At 31.5% G+C, this 18,094-nt stretch overlaps 1 protein-coding gene across 1 annotated transcript; it reads left to right on the top strand.

The window, feature by feature from the left end:
• Window positions 1–2,086: 2,086 nt before the first annotated feature.
• LOC118055487 (zinc finger protein ZAT10) lies at window positions 2,087–3,380 on the top strand. Its single transcript, XM_035067407.2, has one exon. It carries the CDS (start codon window positions 2,389–2,391, stop codon window positions 3,145–3,147), a length of 759 nt encoding a protein of 252 aa, XP_034923298.1. The 5' UTR covers window positions 2,087–2,388; the 3' UTR covers window positions 3,148–3,380.
• The last annotated feature ends 14,714 nt before the right edge of the window (window positions 3,381–18,094 follow it).

An 18,094-nucleotide genomic window follows, 5' to 3' on the forward strand; every position in this document is an offset into this window, starting at 1 on the left:
CACGTGGCGATTTGCTAGAGATCCCTAGCCAATGGATGGGTAGTGGTGGTCATTAAAAATATATAGTCGGTTTATCTCTATTTGTTTGCAAGCATGTGAAAACCAGCAAAAAGGAGGTGACACGTGTTTACTTTAGAAGATTGGCGCGTTGCTTGCCGTATGCCCTGACGATTGCGCGTCGGTGAAGCTTTCAGAAGTCCACTATCCCTCTCTAGCTACTACTAGACTGTACTAGCTAACTGTCATGTTATTTGACATCAATAACCCTTCTCCGCCCCCCTTTTTATGATTTAAAAAAATTAAGGATACGTGGACGGTTCAACCGATATTTATTGTTTTTTAAAAATATATTTGTAATGTTAGTATATTAAAACAATACAAAAATTAAAAAAATAAATTTTTACTATGTAAACATGGATTATAGTGGCAATAAAGCTAGAATATCATGCCTCTTAAAGTAGGTAGTTCTAATGAAATTTACTTAGAAATATCTTATACTAAACTTGGTTTGGGACGAGATACCATAGTTTTTATTTTTAAATTATGATAGTCTTGGACTCGACTCATAAATTACAAATCCTTTTACTGCTATAAAAAAAAAAAAGTTTAAAACTTAAAAAGTAATAAAAAAGAATTAATTATCTTATGCTTTGCATCAAGACTAAAATCTCCGAAGGAAAATTGAGAGGCTAAGAGTAGGGGTAACCTAGACTGTGTTTATTTTTGTTTTTAAAAAACATTTTTAAAATTTTTTATTTTTTTATTTCAAAATAATTTTCTTTATAATTTTACATCGTTTTATTTTTTATATTAAAAACAAATTTTAAAAAATATAAAAATATTATTTTAATATATTTTTAAATAAATTATTTTTAAAAAACAGTTCAGATACTGCCTAACGACCGATGAGAGTGATTCGAGGGGAGTGGCTAGTATTTTCTAGAATGCAAAGGAGGGATAATCATGGGATGACAATTGTCCAGGTGGCAAAGAAAGAGATGTTTCTGGGGCGAACATTAGATAGCTGTCTTTCTAGATAGCCAACCAACAAGAAACTACCAAAACCAAGCATAAAGCTCGAAATTCCTAGATAAGGTCACTGGCAACTAACAGACGAATTTCCTGTGCACTTATCAGCGCGTGAGTGTAAACGATCAACGGCGTAGAAGTAACGAGGAAGCAGAGCAAGGGATGTCTGTTTGCTTCTGGAGAAGGAAGACCGGCGGCCCAAGCAAGCACCGCCAGACGTTTTCGCCGTCCAAGACATATACTATAAAGAAATGGCCGACGACGAGTAAGACCTTAATCTGCAAGGAAGAGATAGTGTGGATTCATCAGTCCTATGCATTGTTATCGTACGTTAGATCTCTTTTCTATATAGGAATAATGCATGGGAAACGCCAAAATAACGCTGAAAACATTATTAAATATAATGGCAGCTATGTGGGCAAATTTCCTTTGTTAATTTTCGTGGAGAAGTACATAAAAACCATAGTTATTTAATAAATTGTCCCTCACTCTTCATTACACGTGTCGAATTTCAACAAAACTAAAAGAAAGAAACCCAAGTTATTTTTTTTTATTATTATTCAACATTAAAAAGAAATGGATTCTAATTTCAGTTTCAAAGCCATGCTTGATTCTATTTGTAAGAGAAGAAAAGTACCATTTGGTAACGAGCATCAATACGATATCGGAAACCGGCAGTATTAGTCACGTGCAGTAAAGATTAATGACTTGCGATTACTTTTCCTCGAGTAAGTTGAATGGTATTGTTTTTTTTATATATATAAAAAAAAAACTCATACCACTCCGAAGAAGGAAAGAAATCGGAAAGGAGCAAGTCACTTTGATAGAATAATCTTCGAAGCATCCCAAGATTTACTTGTGGGACGCGAAACTAAAAAATAAAAGGCAATAAAAATACAATCTTTGCAAGCTTATCCACCTTGTGAATGCCTCATTGCTGACACAATAATGCGTGTTCCACACGGCCAAAAGACCCCGAGTTCCCCTAGGACTCAAATTACCTCTTCTATTTTATGAGTGCTAAAAAGGCAAGCGTACCCTTGTTTTGACCCGGAAAATGGAATTAGTCGTATCCTCACAGCCTCCCTTGTTAGTAGTAGCTCAGTCTCCACAAATCCCACCCCACCTCTCTATGGCTTTAGTTGACCGACCTCACTGCCCACCAACTCTCCCACTCCACCATAACTTCCTATATATATAAACGAAACCTCTCCTTACTCTACACTCAGTGATCGGTGATCGGCCTTCTCCCCTCCCTGTCTCTCTCAATACCTTTCTTCCTCTCCTTGGAAATCTTGTTCGTTTGTAGCCCTCGTTGCCCACTCACACAAGAAAAACTCAGTATCAAGAATCCAAATCATGGCTCTTGAAGCTCTGAACTCTCCTACAACAGCCGCTCCTTTAAATTATGAAGAAACATGGATTAAGAGGAAACGCTCTAAGAGACCTCGTAGTGAGTCCCCTTCGACCGAGGAAGAATACCTCGCTTTTTGCCTTATCATGCTTGCTCGTGGCGGCTCCACTGCCGCAACCGCCAAAAAAACCGCTTCCGCCTCCCCTGCACCACCCCAACCACCAACTTTGGATCTTTCTTACAAGTGTACGGTTTGCAACAAGGCTTTCTCTTCTTACCAGGCTCTCGGCGGGCACAAAGCCAGTCACAGGAAATCCTCCTCCGAGTCCACCGTCGCCACAGCAGCCGAAAACCCATCAGCCTCCACCACAACCAACACAACCACCACGACCACCAATGGTAGGACTCATGAGTGCTCTATCTGCCACAAGACTTTCCTTACTGGACAGGCCTTAGGCGGACACAAGCGTTGTCACTATGAGGGCACAATTGGAGGCAACAACAGCAGCAGTGCTAGCGCTGCAATCACCACCTCAGACGGTGGTGCTGTTGGAGGCGGTGGCGTGAGCCAGAGTAAAAGTCAAAGAAGCGGTGGTGGGTTTGACTTTGACCTGAACCTGCCTGCTTTGCCTGAATTTGAAGGTCCAAGAATCAGTCAACAAGCACTCTACGGTGATCAAGAAGTGGAAAGTCCTTTGCCAGGGAAAAAGCCAAGATTAATGTTTTCGCTTAAGCAAGAAAAGACCGATATGGGTTCTTCGTAAATTTGAATTTAGAATTTAAGATTAGGTTTAATTAGGAAGATTCTTGGATTTTTCTTTTCTTTTCATCACTCTTCTATGGTGTTGTCTCTTGGGGTTTGCTTTGATAATGAATTGGTTCTGTATAGGGATTTGTCTTCGTTGTTTGTAGACTTCCTCTGTTATTCTACCATTGGACATTAATTCATTCTTTTACTATTATTTTTTAAAAAAAATTGCGTGAGATTCATATTCAATTATTTATTATACTCGTGGATATGAATGGATTTCTTCTTATTTACATGTTTTAATTGTACTCCATATTTCTTTTTCGGATGGTTGAACTCTCTCCCCACGCCTTAAATGCCTCATATTGTGGGTATTTACAGTTCAATTTCTCCTTTTAAATTTATATTTTTCAAAAGAAGTGCCCAAGGAAGCCCAACAAACACGACGAAACCATTCTCTTCTGCGGTAGAAAAATGTTTTAAAGTTTATTTTTCACATAAATACTTTAGAATAATAAAAAGAAAATCAAAAAAATTAATTTTCTCAAGAAACGTGGCTTCGCTGCAATAACATACAGGCTCGCAATCTCAATGCACCGCCATAACATCCAGGTCACGGCGGCCTGTGAATGTTGAAGTCAAGTTCATGTACTGCATTATACGCGTAGTAAATACCCATTCAATCAAAGCCGCGAGAGTCTTTAAATATTCATAACCCTTTTTGTGTGGGCTCGTATGGAAGCAAGTCATTGCCGCGTGAACAGCGCAGATACAGCAGGCAGGGAGGCAGGGAGGCGGGGCACTCGGTAGTGGTCGTGATGGTCTTTCTAAGCAAAGAACCAAGCCATGTTAAGAGTAATGAGATGGTGGTCTTAACCAATAACCTCCCATGTGATCAATCCACATGTTGGCATCATGATGTTACGTCTTTTGCGTGGCTCAGGACACTTGTAGCTGTAAGCGTTAGTTGCACAACACCCACTTCAGTACAAGGTCTTGTCCTAATTCTGGAGGCTATTTCCGGTCGGCGGAGCTTTCACATCTGTGTGTTGATTTCATTCACTTTTTACTTTTGAATTGATGTGAAACCCTCGGGATTGCAGGATGCCTAATGGATAATGCATGAGTTTTCAAACATCCCTCTCATTGTGGATTTTTTTTTATTTAATTGTGGGTGTTTAGATAATTTATATATTTTTTAATTAATTTTTAAAATTTTAAAATTAATTACAAGTTAAGCTTTTGATAACCCTAAATTTTGTGGTACTTAAACAAGTTATTTTTAAAAAATAAATTCAGGATTTGACCAGTTAAGTTATATCTTTTAAAATTATGGTTTTTTTCTTTAAAAATAATATAGTTTGTTAATGGTTTAACATTTGAAAAGTTGTACAGTTTAAACAAAATCATATTTTAAAAATGTATTTCGTAATTTTTGTTTCATATTCTTTCCATATATTTCTCTTCCTTACTTCTTTGCTTCCACTGAGGTTTGTTATTACTGGAATAATATAACATTTTTCATTGATAATACTATCTATCTACTGTCAGCTAATGGAAATCTAGGCTGTTAAGGAGACGATCTATAATGAATCTTTTTTATTATTTTTTTAGTTTAGCGGTTAGTATATTTTAGAGTCTATATGAAAATAAAATATAATATTTTCGAAATAAGTTTTAAACTGGTTTGGTTCCAGCACGATAACGTGGGCAAAATAGCAAACAATCACGTGGTACAATTGACGACGCATTGAAGTGCCACGTGATTTTATTTTTGGGGATATAGATGCTTAAAGACGATGCGTGCCGTGCTATTAGTATTGCCTCTACACTTCTCTATCCACATACGATGGATGATGATCCTTTAATCCTTCTCTAGATAGAGAAGAATATATTATTAAAAAATAATATAAATTATATTTTAAAATTTTAGTTAATAATTTAAGTTTTTGTATTCAATTCAATCTTTAATATGATATTAAATATTAATGATTAAATGATCATAAGTTTAAATTTTAATATTTTTTATTTATTTAATAAAAATTAAACACAAGTTAATATGAGTCTGTGTAAATTTCAAACTCAAAACTTATAAAAATATACTAAAAAATAATATAAATTATATATTAAAATTTTACCTCATAATTTAAACTTTTACGTTGAATTTATTCATTATAAAAGTGAAACATTACCCAAGATTCCATGGTTCGGACATCTACTCAAGGTCTGGATACAAGTTAAGCAGGAAGAGTAAGCTTTTTAGGTGACACGTACACTATCAAATAAATATATACATCGACAAGGGAACAATATTAGGTTAGTAGGAGGCTTCAAAGCCTCAAAGTCATTGAAAAACATGAGAAGAAAAAACAAGCGAAAGTGGAGGAGTTCTTTGCGTGTGGGAGGCAAACATGAACACATCACTTGAAAAATGTTTGTTACTTGGTCCACCCTCGCAAACTGCAAATCGCGTGCCTCTGGCCTCGAATTAGAGAAAGCGTTTGATTCCTAGTTAATTAGTACGCTTAGATCATAGCCCTCTACCTCTAGCAGCCATGAATTCTTCTATCTTGCTGCTGTTCTTGGGAGATGTCCCAGGAAGGAGCAAGTCATAAAACAAGTTCTTCATGGAAAGAGAGACACTTTGATGCGTAAGTCGGTATTTGAGTTTTTCTTACGTGACAAGCAAATAAAATTTAAGAAGATGAACAAGATGTTTTTTGTGTGTAAAGAAAAGATGTGTGTTTTTTTGTCTTGTGTTATCTATATGATGGAGAAGTGTAGAGGTAAATGTTCGAGCCCCCTTTTCTCTCTCAAAACCTGAGAATATATAGCTTGGAAATATCTAAAAAAACATTTAATCAAATATATGAGAAAATATACTATTTATAAATAATAGATAATAGTGATGAATTGTACCATGCAAATAATACTATTCATAAATAGTAAAACGAGATAAGGTAAGGTAACTTGGTCGAATCGACCAAGGGAAGAGAGAGAAAAAGATGAGAGAATGGAGCTCAATTTAATAGAGTATGGGACTTAGGACTTGTTCTGAACAAATTTTGCATGATAAAAATTATTAATGAATAATAAATGACAGTATTATATCGAGCTAAGGGATGAGAGGGAAATAAGGCGTTGAAGCTCGGTTTGACTGAGTCTGTTAAATACTATTCATGAATAGTAAATTAAACTATAACATGCTAAAGGGTGAGAGAGAAGGAGCAGGAAGAGAAAAGAGCTTGATGAAGCCACGACCTAACTAAGTTTTTTTCTTATCTTTTTTTTTTTTGTATTATAACTTGCACCTCAAAGTCTTATAAATATATATGTTTGGAAGACTTTATTTAGCTAAAGAGGGGGAGAAAATACTTACAGTGCAAAAATTTACTTTTATCACTATGCTTGCACAAAAGTGTCACTTGTATAGGCATACTTTTGAATTTTTTCCCATTAATAGATTTTTGTTAATGTTTGATGTAGAAATATCCATGATCTTTCTAAAGACATTAGGTCACAAGAACTTGGAAACATTGGTCACGAAGATATAAAGAGAGTGGTTATAGTGACTTGGAGATAATGGTCATGGAGACATAGAAAGATTTGGTCATAAGAACCTAAAGATACTTGTTCACGAGAACCTGGAGACATGGCTACGAAGACCTAGAGATATTGGTCACCAAGACCTAGAGAAATTTGGTCATAAGAATTGAAGAATTGGAGATAGTGGCCATATAAACTTGTGATTAAGAGATTGACTAGCTATTATCGCTTAAACTCTTTATTATTTACAAGACAATAGCCATTATTACAATTCAAGGAATAGTAAATCGAATGTGAAGCTCGGTTACTCTAAGCCTTGAAAAATAGTGTTCATGAATAGGAAAACCAAGTTATGCATAAAGTAATGCTACTATTCATAAACAGTAAAACCAAGTTATGCATAATAGTATAATAGTACTAACTAAGCCATGCATAGTTTAGTTTATTCTATTAAAAGATAAAAAAGATGGAGATTCAAATCTTTAGAGATAATCCATGGTTTATTTAATCTTAGGCAACAATGTAAGTGCATAGACTTCTCGCCCTAGCTTTGGCTGTTTTTTTTCTCTTTTATAAATTAGTGGAGGTGACCACTGATAATCAATTGTTCTATTGTTTTTTAGTGCATGACACTCCCTAGTGTTATACTCATTGTTATGCTGAAAAAGATAAAACTTATTGGGGTTTTTTGTGTCTAAACCATATTTTATTGGAGGTGGATGTTATAAGAAGTATTTTCTTTGAATAACAATTAACAACTTTGTTTTTGTGGTGGTCAGATGTATGGTCATAAGCTTAGGGAATTTCAAATATCATAGATGTGCCCTCTAGTTTTCCTTTTGAATTTTTTACCGGAGATTGATGATGTGGTGAAGACTTTACCTATATTTGGAAGCATGGATGATTTTGTCTAGTCACACTAACTTATTCTAACCTTTTGTAATTTTGCATCACGTGTTTGATATTGAGAAGATTTTTTTCAAAGAGTGCATATAACCTTTCTCATAAAGAATAGTTATAGACCCTATTCATCAGAGTTTCAATGGCGATGAGTTTAAGTATATTCTCCACGCTTAAGAATTTTTCATTGAACCTTTGAAGATAGGCTCTAGTACTTTTATTTTTTCATTATGTGACTATGAAGAGTTATATGGTACTTTATTGGAAGGAATACTTATGCTAAAGTGAGAGATAAGCTTCACAAAAAGATTATGAAGACTTATGGTCGAGGCATGTTTTAGGCTATAATACCACATTTTAACATATTCGTAAAAAGTTGTTGGAAGAACTTTATACATAACATCAATGTTTTATGTGATAAGCTCTAGGATGTTTTTTACATTTTAAAAGTTCCCCTAAAGGTCTATAAATCCTTCGTAGTTATCTAGACTAACTTTTATAGAGACACGGTCTTTGATGAGTTGAGTTTGTAACACTATGTGACAAAGTAGAGTCTTTTAGTGAGCATTGTGTTGTGGCTCACGGACTAGTGGAGTCATGGAGGTTGTCTGACGCCTAGGTCTTTATATGGTGGAGTGAGGTGATGAAAACTGATGGAGACTAGAATGTTTGGAGTGTCTCATGTAAGAATGAGATGTGTATCTCATTTTTATTGTAAGATTGCAAGTGTTACTCGTATATAAGTCATTTTAACTTGTTTCTCTATAAAAATGGAGTTGTATATGTGTGTACTTCGTGCATGTATAGAGGCTTGTTGTTGTTTATGAGAAATAGTGTGAAGATACAGTTACATCACCACAACAACATCGTTAAGTAAATGAATTTGATTGCAAAGTTGTTGAAGCCCAATAGGATCTAGAGTTTTTATAGGTAGATCAATCACCCTTTTTTATTCTGGAGTCTCGTCCATAATGGAAAGTTTTTTGAAAAAAAGAAAAGAAAGAGAATGGACTAATTTTTTGTTTAAACTCATATAAACGAAGTCACTGATGAATGCATGGAAAAACTTCATAAAAAAATACCGACTTTCCTTATCTGATGAGACCTAGGCCTGAGTCATACCTATAAAACAAATCCCTCATGAAATGAAGGACACTTCAATGCTTGAGATAGTATTCGAGTTTTTATCAAGTGACAAGCAAGTAAAAATTAAAGAAGTTAAAAATGGTGCTTTTATATGCAGAGAAGATATGTGTGCTCTTTGTCTCGTGTTATTTGTATAATAGAGAAGTGTATAGATAAATGTTTAGACCCCTTTTTTTTTTTTCTAAAAACCTGAGAATATATATCTTAGACAATTTATGACAAATATCTTGAAAATATCTAGAAAAGTATGTGGTTAAATATATGAGAAATGGTATTATTTATAAATAGTATAGATAATAATTAATAGTACGATGCATGAATAATACCATATAAATAGTATGTTTCAAAAATAGTAAAACGAGGTGAGACAATGTAGCTCGGTCAGACCCAACAAAAAAAGTAGAGAGAGATGAGCTTGGTCTAACCAAGTTTAGGAATTGGGACTCATTTTGAACGAGTTTTACATAGTAATTAATATTCATGAACAATAAACGAGACTATATCAAGCTAAAGATGAGAAAGAAAGGAGAGAGAGAGAGAGAGAGGAGGGGTTAAGCTCGGTTTGACTGAGTCTGGATAATGACAAATATCTTGAAAATATCTAGAAAAGTTGTGGTTAAATACATGAGAAATGATATTATTTATAAATAGTATGGATAATAATTAATAGTACGATGCGTGAATGGTACCATACAAATAGTATGTTTCAAAAATAGTAAAACGAGGTGAGACAATGTAGCTCGGTCAGACCCAACAAAGAGAGGAGAGAGAAATGAACTTGGTCTAACAAAGTTTGGGACTTAGGACTCATTTTGAACGAGTTTTACATAGTAAATAATATTCATGAATAATAAGCGAGACTATATCAAGCTAAAGAGAAAGGAGAGGGAGGGAGGGAGGGAGAGAGAGAGAGAGAGAGGTGGGGTTAAGCTTGGTTTGACTAAGTCTGGGGACTATGGACCATAATCTTAAAACCCAGGCTGGTCTGATGGGTCAGTCAACTTGGGACCCGGCCGACCCAAAGTCATAACCGGGTTGAGTTTAAGAAAACGTAGGGAAAGGAAAAAACTCGGGCGACTTGATTGCAACCCGTTATCTTTTTTTTTTTAATAAAAATAACAACATTTTATTTTATATATAAAAAAGCGAAAAATTAAAGGTCGACCTAGGATGACCAGGTCAAAACCCTTGACCCGGGTCTTGGTTCAGGTCGACCACTAGATCAAGTTTAAAAGCTATGTTTTGGACTTGTTCGGAACGTGTTTTGCATAATAAATACGATTTATGAATAGTAAATAATATTCATGAATAGTAAATGAGACCATACTAAGCTAAGAGATTAAAAAGAAAAGGAGAAGAGAGAGGAGCTTGATTAGGCCACAGTCCAATCAAGTGTAGTGGACTCAGTTGGGCCATGACCCAACCAAGTGTGTTGGGACTCGATTGGGTCAAGGCCCATCAGAGCTTTTTCTTATCTTTTTTATTTTGTATTATATTATCAATTTCTAATTTAGTGATTCACATATGTTTTATCCGTCTCACAGTCACTTTTTTCATGAACCATTACAAAGTCTCATTTTACTACATATACATGCATCTTTATGTTATAAAGTGTTTAGTTGATCCTTTGAATTGCCATCACATTTCAAAATTTAGCTAGCTTCCCTTTAACTGCTCATCTTGTTTTATATAAGTGTTTTTTACTTAGGAAATGCAACAGTTTTTTTTTTTCCGTTAAAGTATGCATTACATTTTGTTATGCCAAATAAATCACGTAATAGATAAAACAACAAAGGGCACTAAATTATTCTTTTTATTTTTTCTATGGATAAGATAGAATTATTCGGTCTTTAGGATGCTTTCCAATTTTGCAACTTTACTTGCAAGTTGAAATAAACATTATGTCAGCTGAAAACAAAGGTACTATTATATAATTTAACTAATCGTATGCCCCCACATTGCAGCCATAATCAATTGCTCATGTATGATCAATTTTACTCATTCAATTATTCATATATAAATGATTTTTTAATAATTTAATTATGTCTTTTAATTATTATTTTTGTATGTTATAACAGTCGTTATATTATGTGTATTTGAACAAGGACATTAACAAAAATTTCACCCATAAAAATATTTAACTTAAATTTTATATATTTTTATAGCATTTTATTTTTTTGCCCTGATTCTCTCCCCGCAGATGGAGCAAAAAAGGGTTTCCAGTCCGGATTCATCAGGAAAATCGTCAAGGATTCGGTTTTCATGAAGTCGATGATTGCTTCATTTCATAAAAGGATTTAGAGTCTCCTGTAAAAGGCCACATCTCCTTGTAAACCAGGGATGGAAATATAGGAATAATGTATGTGTGCGTTTGCATCAGGATTGCAAGGTGACGTGTGAACAAAATAGGAATTGTTACACGTGATACGGGAGATGAGGCAAAATCTGATTGAAACTTGAGTTTTTTTTTTTTTATTGTATTTTTTTTTAACTAAAAGTATTTTTTATATATATATTTTTTAATTGGTTATTCATTCTTTTTAAAATTTATTATATAAATACTATAAGAATGTTTTATTTTTTAAATGTGAGATTTAAAACCCTTTAATATATATACTCTATGTTAATAAAAAAAATATTTTTTTCAATGTAGGATTTGAAGCCTTTTAGTATATATATTTTATATTTATAAGAAAAAAAATTATGTTTTTTCAATGTAAAATAATTTTTTTTGTTTAAATACTTCAATTTAAAAGAATAATATATTAATATAGTATTTTTTTTAAATTGGGATACAAAATTTTTTAAAATAAATTTTTAAATTTTATTATTTATAACATGTATAATTTATATTTATATTGATTTTTTTTTTTTTTCATATAAAATATTAAAATTTTAAATATTTTTTAAATTTTTCTAAATTGATTCGGTTGATCCGGATAATTCGCCTAAATTAACTTACCAACCTATTCTTATTAAACAGGGCTTCATAGTTTTTTGTTTTTTATTTTTTTATCTGGGATAATGCTATCGGATCCTTATGGGTTATGGCCCATTTGGTGGCAGTTTTATGTATATCTTTGCGGGTCAATTGCTAAAACATTGGGTTTCATTCTTGGGACTCCGCCTAGTATAATGGGAGTGGGCGGAGTGGCCCAATGACAATGGAGCTGCGGTGGAGAGTGGTGTGGCCACAGTGGCATAGTCGACTGCCGTTAGCTGCTCCGTCTTTATTTTATTATTTTTTAAAGTATTTTTTATTTATAAATATATTAAATAATATTTTTTATTTTTTAAAAAATATTTTTGAAACATAATAAAAATAAATAGATAAGTATTATTTTTTTATATACTCTTCCAACTCTAAAAATTAAAAATTAATCCCACATTAAATATGTTGAAAACAGAAAACGTTTTCTAAATTGAAAGATAGAGCAATTGTTGAAGGAAAATCGAGATAGAGCCGATAAAGCGATCTTTTAAAAAACATGTTTTAATTATGGTAAGAAAATTTCAAATACCTTTTAAAAAACATCTTTTAAAGTTGTTTTTTTTTTAAAAAAAAAAAACAGGGAGGACAATAAATATAATATAATGTTATATTTGTAGTGTGTCACACTTTGTTTTAGATAGAACAACAGTTAATTTTTTAAATATGTTTTAATCAGAAATACATTAAACGTTAAAGTAATATTTTTTTTATTATTTTTAAAGAATTATTTAAAAACATAAAAAATAAATAATTTTAAACATTTTTTTGTAAAATTTATTGAAATACCATTCCGTGCTCTTGGTACTTAGGATTTGACAAAATGTTATGGAACGGGAGCAGTGAAATGGATGTGAGCAGGTTTTATGGTATTGCTGTGCCAAAGTATCTCCTTAGCATTAATTAATTATTAATTATTTTATTATTAACAAAACTCTAAATCTTGTGGCCAAAACACTGTATTAAATATTGTGTATCAAGTCCAAGTCACATATAACTATGGACTTGCACAATGATTTTTGTTTTTTTATAATAAAAAAAAAATACATAGCTGCCTAGCTACAAAAACCCCTTGATTTTTTGACCCAAAATCAAATCTTTTTTTGTTCATCCTTTTCTTTTTCAAGAAAGAATAGACAAAGGCTCTAGACAAAAATTTCCACCCCATATCCAATATCTCTCTCTTTTTCTTTAAGTTTTTTTTTTTTTTTTTTTTTTTTAAAGAAACCCCTAAAATTCTCGAGGTAATTTAGCCTCGGTGGTAAAAGAACTAAGAGAGGCCAATTCCAAGAGAAATTCAAGACCTTAATCTACCCGAGAATGATGAAAGAATCGAGAATGGCTGAGTTGGAGAAGCAGAAAATGCATAAAAAAAAAAGCCTACTTTGTGATGCTGAAGATATTTGATGCTGGCTATGTGGTAAGATGGATCACATAATGTAAGAAAACCTACAAAAAAGTGTGTTCTTTGAGATCCTTAATCTTGTGTGTGTGTTTTTCAGTTTTTTATTTGGATACGATACATGTGTTTTTTTTATATTTATTTTTTAATGATGAATTTTTAATTTTTTTAGTTTTTCCATTTATTTTACTTTACTTGGTTTATTTATATCATTCATTTTTTTTTTATTTTTTTAAAATTTTCCTTTTTTTCTTTATCTTTTTTTTTAAAAAAATATTAAATAAAACTAAAAGTAAATAGTGTTCTATTATAGCCAATACGGCATTATCTAATTTTTTATTTACGCTAAAAATTAATTTGAAATCTTAAACATCTCTATTAAAATATATAATCTTTATTTTATTTTATTGTATATAAATACCAATCTTTAAATTCACAATTATAATTTTACTTAATGTTAAAAAAATATTAAAAACACCTGTACATTTATTTTTTTAAGTTAGAAAAGAATTTACTCAACCTGCATTGGGACAAGTCAAATAAAAGTGTTAACTTTTTGTTTTTTTATTGGCACAATTGATTCTTGATTCAAAAGCTTCTTGTTGAATCGGCAATCATTTCCAAGGTTCTTCTTTTTTCATTAGAATCGAGGGTGAACCCTAGCTCTATAGTTGAAAGAGATAAGTCTTTTAATTTATAACTAGAAAATTTTTTAAAAAAAAAAAAAAATAGTTAGAAATACTTTTATATTTAATATTTTTAAAAAATATTTTTAAAACACAAAAATAAATAGATTTTTTAACAAAACTCTAAATCTTGTGGCTAATTAATTATTAATTATGTTATTATTAACAAAACTCTAAATCTTGTGGCTAAAACACTGTATTAATATTGTGTATCAAGTCCAAGTCACATATAACTATGGACTTGCACAATGATTCTTGTTTTTTTTTTTTTTTTTTAAATAAAATACATAGCTGCCTAGCTATAAAAAGCCCCTTGATTTTTTTACTCAAAATCAAATCTTTTTTGTTCATCCTTTTCTTTTTCAAGAAAGAACAGACAAAGGCTCTAGAAAAATTTTTTCATCCCATGTCCAATATCTCTCTGTCTTTTTCTTTAATTTTTTTTTTTTTTGAAAGAAACCCTAAAATTCTCGATGATGAAGGAATCAAGAGTGGCTGAATTAGAGAAGCAGAAAATACATAAAAAAAACACTTTGTGATGCTGAAGATATTTGTTGCTGGCTATGCAGCTTCTGAGATGGATCACAGAATGTAAGATTTTTTTTTCGCGTTTCTTATTTGATGCATGCGTTTTTTTTTAATTATGGATTTTTTAATTTTTTTTAGTTTTTCCATTTATTTTTCTTCACTTGGTTTATTTATATCATTCATTTTGTTTTTATTTTTTTAAAATTTTTCCCTTTTTTTTTAAAAAAATTATTATATAAAACTAAAAGTAAATGATGTTTTATTCTAGCAATTACAACATTATCTAATTTTTATTTATATTAAAAATTAATTTGAAATTTTATTACGTCTTTATTAATGTCTTTATTAATATGTATGATCTTTACTTTATTTTATTGTATAAATATCAATATTTAAATTCACAATTATAATTTTATTTGATGTTAAAAAAAATAGTATAAAACACCTATATATTTTTTTTCTAATACAATGTAATGATTGAATTATTTTTAAAAATAAGATTTTAATATACCCTTTGCAAGGGCCTTCTTGACTTTTTCTTTTTATGTGCATGGTTAAAATACTAAATTTCCCTTTAATTTCAGAATTTATTTAGTTTAGACTTTAGAGGTGTTCAAAATAACCATTTAATTAATTAAATCAGAAAAAAAAAAACATTAATTAAAAAGGCCAAACCAAGAGGAAAAAAAAACTAAAGAAATTAGGAGGTTTGGTCCGATTTCAATTTTAAAAAAACTCAAACCAATTAAACCGGATCAATTCAATCAATTTTTTTTAAAAAAAACTCTAAATCATATTTCCCCCCTTTTCTTTGACGGGAGATGCTCCTCCCTTGCAATTTTCTCTCTCGTTCTCCCTCGTTGAAACTTGAAAGCTGGAACAATCCAGTATCCCCCCTCCCCCGTCCTTTCTCGGTCTCTCTCTTCCAGTAGCCCAAACCTCACCTAAACCTGCTTCTTTTTTCTTTTTTCTTTTTTGTTAGCCTTGGATTTTACTACTTGAGCAAGGGAGGGTCCATTTACGAGTCCAGTTTTGACGCCACACGTTCATGCAAGAATGATTAATCCACCTTTCTTTTTCGTTATCGTGTAAAGGCACTACAGTGGAGGTGTATTAATCCAGTAATCCTAAACCTCATCCTGCGTTGAATGAATATCATTTTTTACAGAGAAAAAAACATATATTTGGCCTGCAGCAAAGCCCCGCGATAAGACTAGTTATATATCCTATTGCCCTATAGCAGGAGAGCTCATCATAACTCCCCTACCCTTAGTGCCATGAGGTGTCTGTCGCAAAGTTTTAGGCTTTTGCGTGGTAAGTTCCTTGATAATCATTTCCTTAAGCTGTGTGTGCTCCATTATCGCAAAGCTCTCATTGCATGGCCATCATCCAGTACGAAACGTTTTCAATGCAATCCTTGTTGGCTGCCAGAATATTATTAGGTTTGCCTGAAGTTCACAGGTTCCTGACTGTCGTTTTCCGGTGCTGGAAGTGGATTTCTTTATAGGCTAAGTTTAACTCCTTCTCCTTCGAAGAATTCTTTTTTTTCTTGGCCTTTGCTTAGTTTCTGAACCAAAACTCTCCGTTGGTGTAAGCATGGAATAAATTGAAATTAACACGATCAAGGCCATTTGATACTGGCTATGGAAAGGGCTGGTAAGATTTACAGCAGAGGTTGGGAAGAGATCAAATTGGTTTTAAAGCCTTTGCAATTGGAGGAAAAAACATTTTGGAGAGATGGCAGAGCATTAACCGTTGGGTTATCTCAAGTGGGCATGCTAAGTATCCAAAGGAGTAGCTAAAAAAAAATAGAGGGTTTTTCGGACCCTTTTATTTGCTAATTGATATTTTCACAAGTAAGATGCCACACGTCTACCCCATCAGCTCCAAAGAAATATACATAGAAAGTACTAGATTTGTCGCTTACGGTCACGTCAAGAACCGGACAATATTTTTTTTTTTTTTGAGACTCGAGTGATTGGTTAAATTCATAATTTAAATAATATAAAAAAATAAAAAGAATAAGACTTGAATCTATCTCGATTAAAAAAAAAATTCTAATAATGAAAAGTGAAACTGTGAAAAATAATAATTAAAAAGAAAAAAAAACCTTATTAAACAGGTGAACTCACAAACTTTACAAAACTTTACAATCATGAGCATGAGATTGGAGTAATTTCATAAAAAAATCAGGAAAAAAAATTTAAAAGATAAAATTAAAATAAATCATTTTAAAAAAAATCCACATTAACCTTTAAAACTGATGATTATAGTTATGAAATAGGGTTAACCTTGTAAAAATTAGCGAAGTTAAACTAAAAAAGAAAAAAAATATTAGCTTTAAAAAAATAAAACAAACCAAACCCACTTAAACCACCTTAACCTGAACTAATCTCTAAATATTAACCTTTTAAAATAATAATTAAAATGACAGAGATCAAATATATATAAAAAAAATTGTATGGGTTGGTCTAATTTTTTTGAAGGGAATAATGTTGATCGAGGTGAGGATAGAGGAAAAAAAAGTAGTCTTGTACACGAAACCCAATGTGTATTTAGGATATGTGCCTCCCCGTTGTATTAGGGTGCTGAGACCTTCCAAACACCGTTCAAGAAAGTGATGTTTGTTGGTCTTATGACCTCACACGCGTCATCTAAACAGCGCGAGGTCCGTCCCCACGCTAGCACGTGCTACACGAGCATCAACAATGTTTTTTATATAATATTTAATATATATAAATTACAATAATACCCTTAAGTAATTTTTGAATTTACAATAAAACCAATGTAAATTGACAAAAAAAAACTCTTATAAGAGAATTATGTTGATTTTATCTTTAAGGGCATCAAAGTAATTAAATTATTCTAAAAATAAATAAAAAGACCAGAATATCCTTTAATAATAGACATTATAATTATTTTTTTATCTAGAGTTAAATTAATAAATTTTACTATGAACAAAAAGTAAAATATCCAATCTAATTCTGTATAATTTGTAAGAGATAATTATTATATATATATATATAACCACCTTGCCAGAAGCTTAGTTAAATAATTTAATGGCTAAGGTGTAATTTCATCGTTAAATTGTTGCAACAAAAGGTAATATGAGTCTCGATGAAAATAACTTTCCTATAAGATTTAGTTTTTATTTATTTATTTAATTTAACATTTGAAATGGAGGGAGCGAAACACATTGTAATCCTATAACTGAAATTTTTGATCGTTTACTTAGGTCAAGTGATTAATCCAGTCATCGCCATTAAACTGCCACGCAATGCGTGACTAGTTCATCCGCGGATCTAAAGGTGCAAGCGGAAGATTCCTCGAAATTTATTTTTTTTTTAATATAAATTTCAATATATTTTCTTCTGTACATGATTGTCGGTTTCAAATAAAATCTTATTTCATAGATTTCAATTTACGTTTTTTTGTGAGTTTGGGAATGATTTTTTTTATTTAAATTTATTCTATTGAAGAGAATAATAATGATTGTTTTTTAAAATAATTTTTGTTCAGAAATATATTAAAATAATATATAATTTTTATTTTTTTTAAAAAAATAATTTTAATATTAGTATATTAATACAATTCAAAAATATATAAAAAAAATTTTAACAGAAAGAATTACTTAAAAAAAAAACACCATTTAAAAAGCAATTCCAAATTATCTTTCCTTTCCTACTTATCTCATTTTGGCTTTCGATTGATAGCTGCATTCTCCATGGGACAAGCTAAATCATTGCTTCTCCAGCTGCCAACAAAC

The sequence above is a fragment of the Populus alba genome, chromosome 1 (genome assembly GCF_005239225.2).
Source record: "Populus alba chromosome 1, ASM523922v2, whole genome shotgun sequence".
In the NCBI taxonomy this organism is placed as follows: domain Eukaryota; kingdom Viridiplantae; phylum Streptophyta; class Magnoliopsida; order Malpighiales; family Salicaceae; genus Populus; species Populus alba.

What these genes read in the sequence shown, in the direction of transcription:
- LOC118055487 (XM_035067407.2), top strand. Translation starts at nt 2,389, where the DNA reads ATGGCTCTTGAAGCTCTGAACTCTCCTACAACAGCCGCTCCTTTAAAT.